The following is a 15,670-nucleotide window of genomic DNA, read 5'->3' as shown; positions in this document are numbered from 1 at the left end:
AGAGCGACGCTTGTCTTCACAATAGCTAGGCTCTACATAATCCACTTGTTATTGGGAGTTGTTTAAATAATGGTAATTACTGATCTCTTTACATTGCATTCTCCCCCATTAACAAGCTGTGTATCTCCCCCTCTGTCCCTCACTGTCTCTTTTCTTGCACTACAGTTGTATGCTGCCGTGGTGTCTGTAGTCTGGTGTCTGTTGTCATGGTGTTCAGAGCCCATGCCAGATGTCATAGTTAACTTTGAGGGAGAGAGAGAGAGAATCATGCTAGAGGCTATTTTGTTGTCAGTGATTTAGATGAAACACAGAGATGTTAAAATGTTAGACTTGCCCCACAAAGCTTCCCCCTTTTCCTTGCTTTTTTTTATTTTTTGAGAGAGATAGTAAATTTACCTTGAGGGTACACAGCCTTTTGCTCTGTTAAATACAAGCGACTCGCAAAGCATTGTTTGAAATCAGCATGAACAAGTAGTTATCAGAGAAGAACTGGAAGTGGCTATGATAAAAATGTATTTATGTTCTTTTAATGCAATTGCGAATAAAAGAACATAAGCTGGAGTAAAAATTGATTTCCACATGTGAAATTACATTGTGCCCATTTGGTTTTACCTGACATGTTTTATGTTAATATGTCAGCATTTTCTTTTACACCCAGACTAAGCTGTGTGAGTATGGCTTATCTGAATGATCTCATTCTGAGAGGAAGTTTCTTATACTGAACCAATATCCGCTTTTCAAAAAAATCTCTAACCACTAAGCATGCTATTATGTTGTTTTGGTGAGATTTTGCACTGATTTACTTTTCTTCACTCTGACTCCCATGAAGATACGGTATGAATGACTTGGTTCTTTTCACTTTATTAAAGATTAATGCTAAATCTTTAAATTCAAATCTGATTTAAATACATTTTACTGTAAAATGTGAGTTAAGGTTCATTATCAGATTAGATCATACAGTTAGAAGCTGTTGCTACTTAAAGAGCAAAAGAAACAAATCAAAACATGGTAAAAAAGTTTAATAAATTATGAACTGACAACTATAGATAAAGAAATACATGCATGTATTGTATGTGTGCATACTTCCTGCATTAATGTATCATACACATAAATAAGGTGCATGTGTACATACCCAAAATGAACTAAAACTGGTCTTCTGAAGTGTACTTTTGTAATACTTCAACTTGCTTTATTTAATTGGTTTGGAAAACTATCTTTACCTAAAGCATATCATTAAAACTTCCTTTAAGATTTTATAAAATCACTAACTACATATTATGATAATGCAGAGTTACAAAACTCTGAATCTCACTGTTCCATATCTGTATTTATTCATAATTGAAACTATGGATATTTGAAAATGAAAGAAAACAAAAAATATTTTCAGTATAGTTGTTGGTAATCAAATTAATTAATTATGTTTATTATTCCATGAATATGTAGATTTTGTAGATACTGTACAGAGTGGTGCTGCTGTGAATGAATTAGACTGTAACATTTTACATTTAGGCAATAATTCATCAACTAACTTTTATTGGTTTAATTTATGGGAAAGCAATTTTCACTACCAGCACTGTGGTAAACATCGTTAATCAAAATACATTATTATAATGAAGCTGTTTTAAAATGTTTATTAAAGGAAATAAAAAAGGGGTTACCCTTGCTTTGTGCATCTTTCCATTGTCGTGATAATTAATAGCTAAACTGAGCGTTTTCTTTGCCAATGCAGATGAGGAGAGAGTGCCAAAGCAGGAAGAATAGTTGGACTATAAATTTAACAATAGGTAGGCTTAACCTTAAGTGATGAACGGTATGTAATATTACAGGAGTAGTCCCATGCAAATGCACCCCACTGCTTCACACAATGCTGGAGGACCACAGCCAATTAAATCCATCGATGTAAATGCCAAGCTAGTCGGCTGATGCTTATTGGACAGTGGGTGGCCTCTGGATTTTTACATTTAGTGTTTGATAGTGTTTTGAAGGAGGCAGTGTGTGTATGAGTGTGTTGCTCCAGGTTGAAATTATGATTCTGAGCTGTTTCGGTGAACACAGTGAGTCATCCTTGATCCTTGGCATCCTGGGTGGCCCCGGCAGTGTTTACACGTTATATTCTAGCTGTGCAAACAAAATAATTTGAATGTCGAGACATTTCTCTGCACCCAAAATGTTCTTTGCTTTTGTTACCGTCACTTACAGTACCCATCTGTATCTGTCGGCCAGTAATTCAGCTGACCTTATGAAACACTTAGCGACTCTGTACCTAGACTTACGTCACAAAGTGAAGTGTTAACCCCCACCCAGTTCAATTTGTGTCATTTGGTGATAGCCTTCTCTCTCTCTCCCGTGGCAGGGATGAGGAATCACCCACCACCACCACACCCTTGAGTGCCATTTGTTAATGAAGGCCAAAGTGTTAGATGATAAATATGGTTGAAGAGAAATGGCACATGTAAGTGATCTCATTTAGGAGCATTACATTTAAATTTATTGGGGTACTTAGAGGGGACAGAGGGGCCATGACTCTGAGGGAGAGGGGAAGGGTGCTGATGACTGACTTATAATAGACAGCAGGATAGGGCTACTTAGCGCCCAACGATATACACTGCAAACCAGAGAAGGATGCTGTTTCTGCGTGTTTATGTAATACTGTATATGTGATAATATACATAACATGTGTTCACATTTGTTAAGCTTTTAAAGTGTGTGGTGGAAGTTTAGGAGGTAAACAGTCTGTTGTTTTTATCCTCACCACTTTAATATAGGCGTCATTGTTGTAGGAGTGTAATGTTAGCCTTGTGTTTGTATATTGAATTATTACATTCCTGTCAATAGACAGTGCGATATCAAGAAAACACAGAGCAAGGCATTTAAATGTAACACCACCCTAAATTTTATCACAAACATTAAAATGATACACTTTGCCTGTGTACTTTTTAAAGTCATATTTCATGCACTGAATTTGTTGAAAACATCTCAGCGACTATTACCATCATAAAACACTGTTTGGGTGTTAAACCGGTAAAACGTGAGACTTACAAACAGTAACAACAAAACCATGTTTATTAAACAGGCATTGATTTGTGCAGGGACATGTTTGTGGAACAGTTTTCACTTGGTTTCGGGACTCCCTCTTTCTGTGCATAATCCTCGCATCAGAGAAAAAGAGCTTTGCAGGAGTTAGTTGCCTGCTTGCACGGTTCACGGTTAATTTATGTACGGTTTTGTTACAGTAACTACACCTATATTGTGCAGTCAACTATTTAGGAGAGTCCTACAGTATCTATAAACATTGGCAGAGTGAGACACGCAGAATAAAAGACCTGCAGTACCTCCAACTGGTTGACACAATTTGGATTGCAGAAGACGAACAATATATTCAATCCATTTCTTGGCCCCGATGCATTTAGTAAATACAGTGCCTGGTTGGTAAGAGGGATGTTGACAGAAAATCAAAAGCAATGTAGCAGCAGCGTCCTATAATGGAGACTTAGCTCTACTTTACACTCCTCTTACAAAGATCTACGATTTGAAAACAATCAATCCCTTCATGAGAGCTTGTTATTTTCTCCTATAATAAGAGTAACGGCTTTTCATCATTCTTGCACAGCACTGATTGTGTTTACACTGGGAATGTAAGCATTCATGGCACGAGTGTGAATAGAAGAAGATAATATGGCGAGGTTTTTATTTGCGAGAATCCCGCTCTTTCTTTTTTTTCCCCACCTTTCCTTCACTCCTCAGTTGGATTTGTTTTGCTGTCGTCAGATATTATTGAGGATTGAAAATATCCTCATGGCGTATTGACGGCTCGCCATGAAGGTGACACAGCACGGCAAAGAGCAGCGGGGTGCTCGGCGTCTCCTCCCTGTTTTAAATTTAAGGCAATGGAGTTTAAGATTAGCCGGAGAGTATTTCTTTATGTAGACACTTGTGTTTGGGCTCCTGTTCCATCACGCCTGTTCGTGGTCACTTTTGCCTCCATTTATTCCTGAAAGTTGCTGTTACCAATTCTCACTTCCTGTAACATTCTGCTCATATTCAGCTAAATATTTTTGGTGTGATGCTGTATCTGTTTCCTGACACTGCACAGAAACATCTGGAGTCTCTGTTGAACCAGGTGTTGATAAAGCAAATAAGCTTCCTTAGTAAATGGTTAATGTTTTGATTCACTGCAGACCAGTGGACCGGAGGAAATGTTTCTTGTTAAGGCCCAATAACACACTTAAGAGGACATTGTTTGTCTCTTTCGGCGAGACCCTGCCTATGGCACAGCCACTATTAGGCCCTGTTGCGTTTCTTCTCATAAATGACCGTTTAACCGTCTTTTCCGCACCCTGACGCCTCGCCTGTTATTACCGCCATTGTCTCTCTTTCTGCTGTATACATGTGTGAGGCTGGGCCCTTTAATATGCGGAGAGCTTTTCCTAGGCTTTCCTACGGGCACACTGGTCTGTGTTTACTCCTCAGTCAGAATGCCTCCTTTCCACAAGTTTGACATGCCTTTTTGTTGCCATGGTAAGCCCTCCCTTAAAATATATATTTCTGCTTTTGGCCTGGATGTTTTTTTATCTCAGTGGTTTAGAGCCTGTTGCCCCCAGGGCCAGATTTAAATGTGTGTGGGTCTTCAAGGATTTCTCTGCAGAAAAGCCGTTTGGATTGCAGCCTCACCGCCATACAAGTGCGACCGAATTGTGTCATTTCAGGTTTTTGAGCCATCGTTGGAACCAAAGGAAAGTCCAAAAGAGAAGCAAAAAACACAAGACAAAAGCTGATGAAAATGGACCAGATTGGATTATGTCAGACTTGGCATGTGCCTCGTTATGAGGGAAGTCTTCGTTCTGTCTTATCACACTCTGCCTTACAGCTAAATGAATTAAAAAAAAAAAAAAAAAAAAAAAAAGCAAAGCACAGCTCGGCTCCTTGGAAAACAACAGCCAGATCGTAACTGTAAATACTGGCTTAAAGTGGTGTGGGCTCCGCACGATTTTCAGTCACAAAACAGGAAGTGAGAGGAGGAAAAAAAAAAAACAACACACTGTGCGACTGCTCTAACTTTGGGGACATGGACCGTTTTTTAAGCAGTTATAGATGGGGCAATCTTTTCAACACTTGAGATGAAAATTTCCCTGAAAACACTTCTTATTGGCGTATGTTGTTACAGAATTGGATAGCTACCTGAGTACCTACCCATGGGTCCTTATGTTTAGAGAGCCACTACAGTATGCTCAGGTGGGTTCAAATCTCCGGGTGTTGATATAAAAAACTATAAAATGGGTGTTTTTGTATGGTTTGAATCTAAAAGACAGAAACCGTGTTACCGCTTCCCATTACTCGTCACACCAGATGAGAAATTAAAGAATAATCAAATAATTGACAGCATACTAAATAAATAGATCACAGGGTGGTTCTGTTTTGGAGAACAGATTATACTTTTTTTTCAATTCCATAATCATGTATTTTGTTTGGCTTCTTTCTCTCTCATTTCTGCATCACTTATAATTAGTGCAACTCAACCTCCATGTCTCAGAGAGCCAGGAGGCTGTCTGTTCGCAGCGTTCAACAGGTAATCAAGACTGATTAAGCACTAAACATAGCCTAATTGCATTAGATCTCAGAAGCACACTATAACCGCCATAACTGCAAACACACATGATCTCTCAGAAAAAAAGGAGGTTAAAATCTCAGAAGAGGAAGTATTTACTTCTTAAGTAGCAAGAGAGAGGCTTATGATTGCACATTCGAAATACAAAACCCAAACGTAAGGCTTTAAAATTTGCGTTGGAAGCCAAAATTGTAATTTGAGTAAAAGGCAAATCTGTTGTTCCATCTTTTCATACGATAAGTGGACCTTTAAGTCATTGCATATAATAAATAGATGTACATTTTGAGACTAAACAGAATTGGTAGTGTACAGAATGCCATATGTGTGTTGGTGAACATGCTCTCCTCACTCTGCTATGTCTGAACTCCTTCTGTATCACTGTGAATCCCTTTAAGTGTGCTGTGACATGTCCTGAAGTCCGTGTTTAGCACCTCTCTCCGTGTGCTCAGGGTGTGAACTGATACCTAGTGTCAGCTAGCGTCAGGGACAGAATGGCGAGAGAGAGAGAGAGAGAGAGAGAGAGAGAGAGAGAGAGAGAAAGATTTCTGAGGTCTACATAAACGAGGAGGCTGCAAGGATTAGCCCCGAGAAAGCAGGAGGCACACTGGGGAGAAAGAAATGGAAATGGGAAGAAATGAAGAAAGAAAGAGAGCAGAGTGAAAGAGAGAGATGGGGCTTTAATGGGAGGTTGTCAATTTTCTCCAATTTAGCTCAGGAGGAAGCTATTTTCTTGGAATTAGATGGTTGGATCAATGCAGCTTTCCAGCCATTTATTAGTGCGTGGTGACATCAACTGTTGCTGCCTTCATCGCTAGGCAGAAAAAAACAAAAACAGTATTTTCGCAGGGCCCAACTTTATCACCACTTGTCAGTTAATCATGCATTTAAAGTGGGGGGCGAGAGTTCAGCAGTGAAACACTTTGATTGAGCCCTTTGAACTCAACCAGGAAAGAAATCAGTTCTCTTAATCCCGGCCGCTATGTGATCATCATAGCTGCAGGATACAGACCTCTGTGTCCATCATCTCCAGGTCAGCCAACTGCAGCACCATTACTAATGCAATCACCCCTGTGATCTGAACTTTGGGACCTTGAACCAAAATAAACAGATAAACATGTCTAAGATATGGCAAAGAAAAGAAGGTGTGAATGAGTCATCCACTAAAGGTTCATCCGATGTGGACCTATAGAACTCTTCCAGCTGGTCTTGATAGCCTAAGGTGATATGAGCTATGTGATACACAATCTTTTGATCATACAACAAGTAATGCTCCTCTCATTAGCACAGGTCATGCTCTCGGCTTCAAGTCAGTCCACAGTTTTCATCATCTTACCCAAAGAGACTAGCATGAAAAAGATCTGGCTAAATGATATATGCATAGCAGGAACAATCATGAATAGTGTAGCGTATAGGATCTGGTGTAAGCATAAAGGAGTGTGGGTGTACGGTGTAGATCTCAAGAGTTTAAGGGTATCTTCCGCTGAGTACATTCAAGTCAACATCTGGAACATAGCAGGTTGTGCAGAGATCCGTTACAGTATTCCCCAAACTCATAAACAGTCTAGATCAAGGGCCGAATGCGCCTCTGTTTCTATCCCAGAGAAATCTATTGCCACAATTTATCAACTTTGATTGGTTAACACTTGGACTCTCAAAATGGAACCCTTCATAATTTAGCAGCTGCTCTAAATGCAGTTGGCCGGGCTACATCTAAATGTTTAAAAGTCAAGTGAAGGAAGGAGGCGGTTAGACCTGAAGTTATGTCCTCCAAGGGAACTTTACAAAGATCCTCTCCTAGATTTATAGCCACTTACCTTGGAGCCTGAGTCGATATTCATAAACGTGGCTTCAAACAAAGCCCCCCATCCACCACTCCTGCTTGTAAATAAATACAGATATGCCTCTTTTACAGACAGCAGCAATCTAAAATATTACCACCAGCATAATTTTACCACACACATTAATATTTTACAGCACATTGTATTTTACCGCATTGAATCTTAAACTTTCATGGCCGGCCCCAAGGATTTTATTCCTTAGGAGTCTGTGTCATTATTAGCCAAGATGTATAGCAGGTACAGCAGACGATTGCCTTGCTTTTGTACTCTTCACTATTTCATAGATAATATTTTCATGAAATCAATAGAGTAAACAGTGCCATCCTGTTCTGTATTATTGGTTTTTGCACTGAAACTATTATAGCTTTTTTGTGCAAACTTTGCTGCGTCCCACCCTTAAAAACTGTTAAAACATACACCCCCATGCATCTTATCTTTCTTGCTATGACAAAGTGCATGACAATCCTTTACCATTTGGTTTTGTAGAAGGTATCTGTTCATTAAATTAGCCATCCATAGACAGATTTATTAATTGCTCATGTGACTGGTAAGACCCCATTAAATCTAGGTTGAAGTGTTTATATTTTTATCTAAACAAGTAAAACCCAACCTGTACAGTATCTGCCTCATTATTATGGGAATAAACTCTTAACATCTGCATGTGTGTGTTTGCATCTGCGCTTGTGTGTGTGCCCGTGTAGTGATTTAAGTGGTTTTAGTGTCAAAACAAGTCTAATGAGCTGGCACAATAATTATCAGCCATTTTGCTCTCACTTTAGCTAATTGAGGCTTTATATTAGAGTTAATACCACTGCCTATGTACACTGTTTTACAGTTACCAAAATGTTTGGCCAGAAATTGTGCTGCCAATAATTTAGATTTTTAATTTGTGCATGTCAGTGTTTTAATATCTCCCTATTAACCATACTTATGAGCTTTGACAATTCCCCACAGATGGAGGTCATTGATCAACTCCTGTTTAGTATATTTTTTTTACATGCATACAACCACTGTATACAATAATATCAAAGTCAAAAAAGACGAGCAGTGGCCTGGCTTCTAACGTCATTTGCTTTAGTTTTGCCAGACAGTGTTTTTGTTTTTTGGCAACTAATTTTTTAAATAACCTCTGTAGAAAAAAATCACTCTAATGGCGCTACTGTAATTTACTGTATTCGATAGAATGGCTATCATATACCGTAGAAGTAATGTTAAAGAGCTCCTCTCTTTATACATTCTCTATAGGCTTTTTTCTAAGTTGTCTATCATGTTGTCTGTCTCTCTTCCTCCTTTCTCACTTTGCTCCATGTATTTGAAGCGCTTTGTGAAATTCCTGTCTTATCCAGGTGAGTATGAGCTGATCCCCAGGCCCTTTGCTCTTGTCAGGAATCTCCCAGGCTATCGGGCTCTCCTGGGGCCCTGTTTCACACACCAAATTGATGTCTCCGACTGGAAATGACACTTTCAGCAGGATTTGCCATTCTAAACCACCTCAAACCCATGTGATCTCACCCATTCACTCTCAGAGGGATTGCCTTGAAATGCACCATAGCTTCAAAAGCCAATGAGCATAGCATGCTTGAATGAAAAGCTGATACATATCCTATCATGGAGAAAAAAAAGAAGAAGTATTCTAAAATGCTGGCAATGTCGAACAGTATTTTTTTGGTCTGAACAAAGACCAACAGTCCCATGAATAAGTAGGTATTGCCTGGGGAATGCAATGGAGGGCAAAAAAGGAGTGGAACTAAAAGAAATCAATAACCACATGAATTTTCATGTGTAGGTGCTTGTACACCATTTGCTTTATCTTGTTAATATCTGTCTCGGTCTGTCCTTCCATGAATACAGACACAGATGGTATGATTAATGTATACCATTCAGATCTCGCCATCTTTTTCTAACACTCCATTTAAAGGAGGAGCACAGTGACCATGTTGCTTTGCTTAAGGACTAGTTATGATATAATTTGACGCTGGAGTAGAAGGAAAAGGGAAAAGGTGTGACCAAGAATCCCTCCCTTGACTTATTTTCATCCCCAAGTCTTTTTGGGGCTGCACGTTTCTCCTAGGGGGCTCTACAGACTGGCATAATGGATAAGGGCAAGGGTGTGAAAGGAGCACCTTAAGGCTCCTCATTCAACTCTCCCAATCTCTCCTGCACACACTCTTGAGCTGTGAAGGCCTTCTTTCTTTGCCCTGCTAGCATGGGAGCCCTGTAATAGGCTCTAATTGATAGGGAGGTGTTGGGGTCTTTCTGTATGGGCTGAAGGGATGAGAGTAAGAGAGAGAGAAAGAGGGAGAGAGAGAGAGAGGATTACATGTGGGCATGTGGGGTGGAGCGGGGGAGGAGGAGAGGCTGTGGAGCGGTCTAGGCCCCATCCGTAATGAGTCATTAATTTCCTAGCGGTTTTGTGGCGGTTGGCTCATTACTGGTCTGCAGAGGAGCAGGAACAAAGCTCTGGGTAGGTAGGAGGTGAGCTTAAATAGTTGGGGCTCAACACTTCCCAACAAAAGGAGGAAGAGAACGTTGAATGGCACTTGGAACAGATGCAGTAAAAAGTGGCAGATGCAAATTGCGGGAGAGCAAGTCTTCCTTCAAGCACTTTCCTCTTTTTATTTTGTCAGACTGCAGCCTGAGAGTCTAATTAGTTAGTGAGGTGTTTCACTTCTGATAGGGCTGTGTCTCGTTATTGTCACAAAGAGGATTCGTAGAAATGGGAGGAAACACATATGTTCCATGGTCCCCAGTGGAAGCTGCTCACTGCAATAGTTTAATTGATTTGATTATTTATTTTACCCTATAGAAATTGAAAGGTGTGCAATATTTTCATGCTTTGAAACGGTGCTGTATATAGCTTAAAATGTGATAAAACAGTATGAAGATGATGCCCCACAGGTAATTAATCATGTTTTTAATTATGTGCTTATATTCTTCTCCCTGCAGGCACAATGATTATGGACAAATTGGCAGTGGTTCTGATGAAACTGTGGTCGTCCCCCGCTTTGTTGAGCGAGTGGACCATGTGTCGAAGGTCACCTGTGGGGCAAACCACAATCTTGCACTGACAGGTACGGCAGTGCATCTGTGCAGGCCTGTTATGAAACACAACATGCACTCGACATATTACCGTTAAATAGATTATATATTTGTCTTTTAAGAATGTAGCCATGTTTAAATGCCTACATGCTACATATGCCACGTATTATATTCAATTCTATGATATGCTCCAGTGGATCTTATCGTTGACCCTGTTCCTACTATGCTAGATTTTTTCTATTTAATCAAACACACCAGCACAAATCAGCTGGACGATATCTTAAAGAAATGGAACTGACGTCACTTCTCATGAGCTGTCACCGTGTGCTTCAAAGTTCACCTACTTTACTCAATTTTATGCGAATATCAGAGCCCTCAAGCCCTCGATCGGCACATCACCTGAGAGAGAGACAAGGAGGGAGAGAGACAGAGTTAGCGAGAATATGGCCCTGGCTCCTGATCCATAACAGTCATTGCCTGTTACATACATTTCAGAATTCATTCAGGCTATGAAGATAATCGAGGTAGTCGACAGTTTCCCCTGCAGCCCAATGGATTTATGATAGCACTGTCAAGAAAATGAGGCGAAATGACACAGTAGCTGACTTTAGCTGCAAATAATGTGATAGGCCGTACAGTGGTGCAGCAGCAGCTGCTGTCATTGCAGGTAATAGGCTATAAAGAAGCCTGATAGCAATACCTGTCATTTCTTAATGGCTGACTTCACTGAAGAGCTTTTGTGGCCTTTAACATGAAGATAATGGAAGATACAACAAATTTTACAGCTTTTGCGTTGCATCCATAATTTATCACCAGAGGCCCCATGCAGCAGCAGCACAACAAGGACAACATGCTCCTAGAGGCGTGCTGGAGAGAGATGCAAGATGAGCTGCAGGGGGTTAGAGGCCCTTTTGCAATTAATGGAGGAACTGCCAAAACATCTTCTATCAGTTGATATTTTCATATACCTGTCATATTACCTGATAACACCTTTGTGTACTGCATTTGTTTTGGAAATGAGAACTCACAGCTCTCAAATGTCACTTTGTTACAGCATAATTATTAATTAGCAGAAATAATCTGTTGATCACATGATTACTTTTTTGGCCATAGTGGAAACTTAATTAATTTACTCATCGATGGCATGCAGGTGACGGCAGGTTGTTTCAGTGGGGCTGTGGACGCGCATGTGGGAGCCTAAAGAGGAACATCCTTTTCCCAGAGGAAGTGACGCCACCAAGCTTGCCAGTGAGAGACATTGCTGGAGGATGTTGGCATAGCCTGCTTCTAACAGGTTAGTCTCTGCTTATGGTTGAAACCTCTTAGTGAAACGCAGTATAAGAAGACTTTTACAAATTTCAGCAGAGCCTTCTGCCTGAGGCTGCTACATATTTTTTTCTGTTCACAACACATGTAGACATGAAGTACATTCTTGCATGTACTGTGCACACCATCATGTCCATGACCTCAGCAGAAAGTATGCGTAAATCCTTGGTGTGTGTCTTGGCCCTCACACAGACGTGCAAGTGTGTGCTTTTAGCCGCGGTGTCCATCTATCCGCATCATTCATTAAGAGCTCTCCCAGGGCTAGTGCGGCTACATAAACACAGAGGTTGAGGCCACGGCTGCTCTTTCACCTCACTGCGGCAGACTTCAAAGTCACTTCTCCTCACACAGCAAATGAATGCTCCCTGTCTGCCTGGCTGATATATTGGCCCCTGTTGCTGTCTTCTTACTGTAGTACGGTCGCGACTGAGGCCCCATCATGGAGCCAGAGCTGGGCCATTTGTTAGTTTTAGCTGTATCTTCAAGACCTGGCTTTAATTCTGGAGGGAGGACATTAATCCTTTTAATACAACACTTTGTAGAGTCGTTTTCTTGTGTTGCTAATGCCGCCTATTATTAACCCCATTAAAAGTGTAATACAATTTAAGTAGAGTGCTAAAAGTGGATCATTTGTTGCTCCGTTCTGTTTGAATTAATTCTCAATTTATGATCTAAATGATTAAACTATGGGAGTCACAGCACTAAATGAGAGTCTTAAACAGCCAGGCATACATTTACACATATTAATACAAACATTTATGAGCACGCAGTCACACACACATGTCCAAAGTGTACAGACACACGCGCACAAAGCTGCTGTGTGTTGCATTTGCTCTTCTAAATCCTGTAATGTCCCCAGTTTGATCCCTAGCTCCATTCTGTCATGAGGGAACAGAAATATCCATCTCCAATCAGGCCATAATGAATAGCCTGATGAGTGTTGGGCAGAGCTGAATTACCAGATAGATTTGAAGAGCGTGAGAGTGTGTGTGTGCAGTGTAAATGTGTGTGTGTGGTATAGGCTGGGGGTAGTTAGAGGGTCAGTAGAACAGGACACATGTAGAAATTAATTCTCTGCGAGTTCAAAAAAAGAAATTGGCTAATTCTGTCATATGAGCCTCATGGTATCGCCTTATCTATTGGTATGAGTTTTCATTTATTAGGGTCAAACTGCGGCGGGAGGCACAGGGGAGAGAAAAGAGAGGTTAGGGAGAGCAAGTCAGAGTGATGGAGGGTGAGATTTGAAAATTGGAAAGAAAAGGGGAGAAGGAACGGGAAAAAGAGCCGAAAAATGATAGAGAGATGGGAAAGATAGTGCAAAAGGAGAGCAAGAGAGTCAGTGGTATGAGAGACAGCTTGCCTGGGCCGGAGCATATTGAGGGCAGCAGGTGGAAGAGTGGCACAGTTAATTAAAACGCCTGTCTTAATGTCTTAGCCCGTCACTCCAGGGAGAGAGAGAGACACACAGAGAGACAGAGAAGGAGAGAGAGTTGCCAGGCTTGAGCTGGGCTGCACCCAACCAGCCATCAAGACAGCAAACCAACCATCCAGCCAACCCACTAGGCCACATGTCAGACAAGCCCTGACACTATGCCCTTCACCCTCATCATCATCCGTCGCAACAAACAGACACACATACACACACGTCAAAACCCCACCTACCATTTCCTTTTTCCATGTACTGTACTCCTATCCAAACGGCCAACCTCTCTAATCTGATGCAGACCTCTTCAAAAAAAAAAAAAAAGCCCCCTCTATGAAAAAAAGAACAAAAACACACTTCTGATGTTACCGTTTTGCTCAGCAGCATCTGTAGCATGCCTCTGGACTTCCAGCCTTGCAGCGTAATCTGTCTGCTTTTAATAATTCATAGAAAGCACAGCCTGTGCACTATGTACTGAATGCTGAGGGTAATGGGGATGTTGTGATATTTCTATCATGGCCTGTCTGAAGCAGCAAGCGAATCAGACCATTAAAGATCTGATAAGCAGTCTGTTCAGTGTCATACCGGCGTTGGCTGTCATCATTGCCTTAGGTGGACCTTAACAAATCTATTCTGCTCTGTATGCTACAATCCAGCACATGGTGACGGAGATTTTCTGCTACGTTGCCACAAAGTTTTAAGTCAAACCAAAACACAGATGTATGGTGTTCTACAAAGACTACAGGCACCCGTGAGCCTGATGTAATGTTTGAGAACACCGCTATACTGTACTGAAACCCAGCTCAATATCCTGTGTGAATCACAGTGTATTTTGTTATGAATAGAAATGTAGAGTGTGAGCATCCACCCATGTGCGAGGTGGGTCTAGAGTTGCACGTCGTGTTGTTTGACTAATGTTTTATCAGGCTTTGCTGTATCACGGCGGATTGCTTTGTCAATAACCAGCCTGGTGCCTCAGTGAGCAAGAATCTGAGATTGTCAGGCTGAGTGACAGGCTGGAGATGGCAGATAATTCAAAGAAATTGGAAGTGTGAAATCTTTAAGGGCCACTTCTTAACACAGCAAATGCCAGGGTATCTTTCCATCAGCTGCTGCTCTCACAAGCCACCGCATTGTTAATGGTGGCCTGTCTGTCCATCAAGACCGCTTCAGGAGGGATTTAGACCTGTTTGGCGCCTTATCTCTCTGACTGCCTCCCACTAACCTGACCACTGCACAGGACCTGAGTGCTGTGTGTGTGTGTGTGTGTGTGCGTGTTCTCCATGTGACCGGTGATGGTTATAAATCTACCTCCAGAGCATTATATATTTTTTCTTTTCATTCGCTTATTTATAGATATTGATTTATTTATGATTATCTGTCTGAGGGTGTATTGGTATGTCTATCCACTGTTACACAATCAGGAGCCAAATGTAATGGTGCTTGTAGCACTTGTTAATTTAGCTGTCAACACTACTGATTGGCCGTAGATGGTAGCAGTAAGAGCGGTTCGTCCTTGTGAATGTGTGTCTGTGTCAGCTGCTGTCTTTGTGGATGGACGTAGGGAAACCTGTGTCTGCTCCCGGCTTTGTGCAAAAACAATGTCCTGAGCAAAAAATGTAAAATGTCAGTCACGGATGGGGGATAATCATTTCCATATGAGCCATGTCTTTACATGAGGACAAATGTTTTCAGTTGGAAGCCTCATTAAATATAAAAACATTCAAATATGTATATTTTTAGGTAATTTAAAACAAGTCTTTAAACATTAACATTACAACTTTTTAAAATTGTATTAATGTGTCCGGCACAAAATGTGCTGCGGTCCCCTTGAGTCCGTTCAAACATTCAAACTATGAAGAGGAAGCAATGGAATCAATGTCTTCTATGAATATACATTTCATTAATACGTTGAGATCTGGGGCATTTGAATACCCAAAATTAACCTAAAAGTAATTTGAAATATAAGTTAATTATTAGTTTGATAATGAGGTTTATGATTAAGAAGTTAATAAAAGAAACAAAAAAGTCCTTTTTTGTGCCAGAAAATAAAACTGAGAATTCACACAGGAGTAAAAAAAAAAAAAAAAAAGAACTGCTGTGTGAGATTGTGTGTGTGTGTATGTGCACGCTGATGTTCATCCATCTCACCAGAACTGCCACTGCTCCAATGAAAGCTGTAAGTTTTACGATTTTGAACAGTAACGTCCTGACCTAGCTCGGTTTTTCTTCTCTCCCTTCACTCACTTACTAACTTCTCACACTTGGACACACGCACATAGTCACTCACCGAAACAGTTAAGGCTAATAAGTATAAGAGAAAGGCAGAAGAGGACAGGGGGAAAGAAGAGGAGGAAAGACAACAAGGCAAAAAATGGATCCTCCACATCTGGTAATCCAAAAAAAGCTTAGTCTGTCCTCTGTTTGTATGTACAGAGA

General features: G+C 40.8%; 1 protein-coding gene across 1 annotated transcript in view; it reads left to right on the top strand.

Moving 5' to 3' along the window:
* LOC126395033 (uncharacterized) overlaps nt 1-15,670 on the top strand; it is a 317,047-nt gene that overhangs the window by 105,978 nt on the left and 195,399 nt on the right. The window contains exons 6-7 of the mRNA XM_050052234.1: nt 10,390-10,514; nt 11,633-11,776. Of these exons, the coding sequence (XP_049908191.1) occupies nt 10,390-10,514; nt 11,633-11,776 (269 nt within the window). The remainder of the gene's footprint in view (nt 1-10,389; nt 10,515-11,632; nt 11,777-15,670) is intronic.

The sequence above is a fragment of the Epinephelus moara genome, chromosome 8 (assembly GCF_006386435.1).
Source record: "Epinephelus moara isolate mb chromosome 8, YSFRI_EMoa_1.0, whole genome shotgun sequence".
In the NCBI taxonomy this organism is placed as follows: Eukaryota; Metazoa; Chordata; class Actinopteri; order Perciformes; family Serranidae; genus Epinephelus; species Epinephelus moara.
This window is presented reverse-complemented; position numbering and strand designations above follow the sequence as displayed.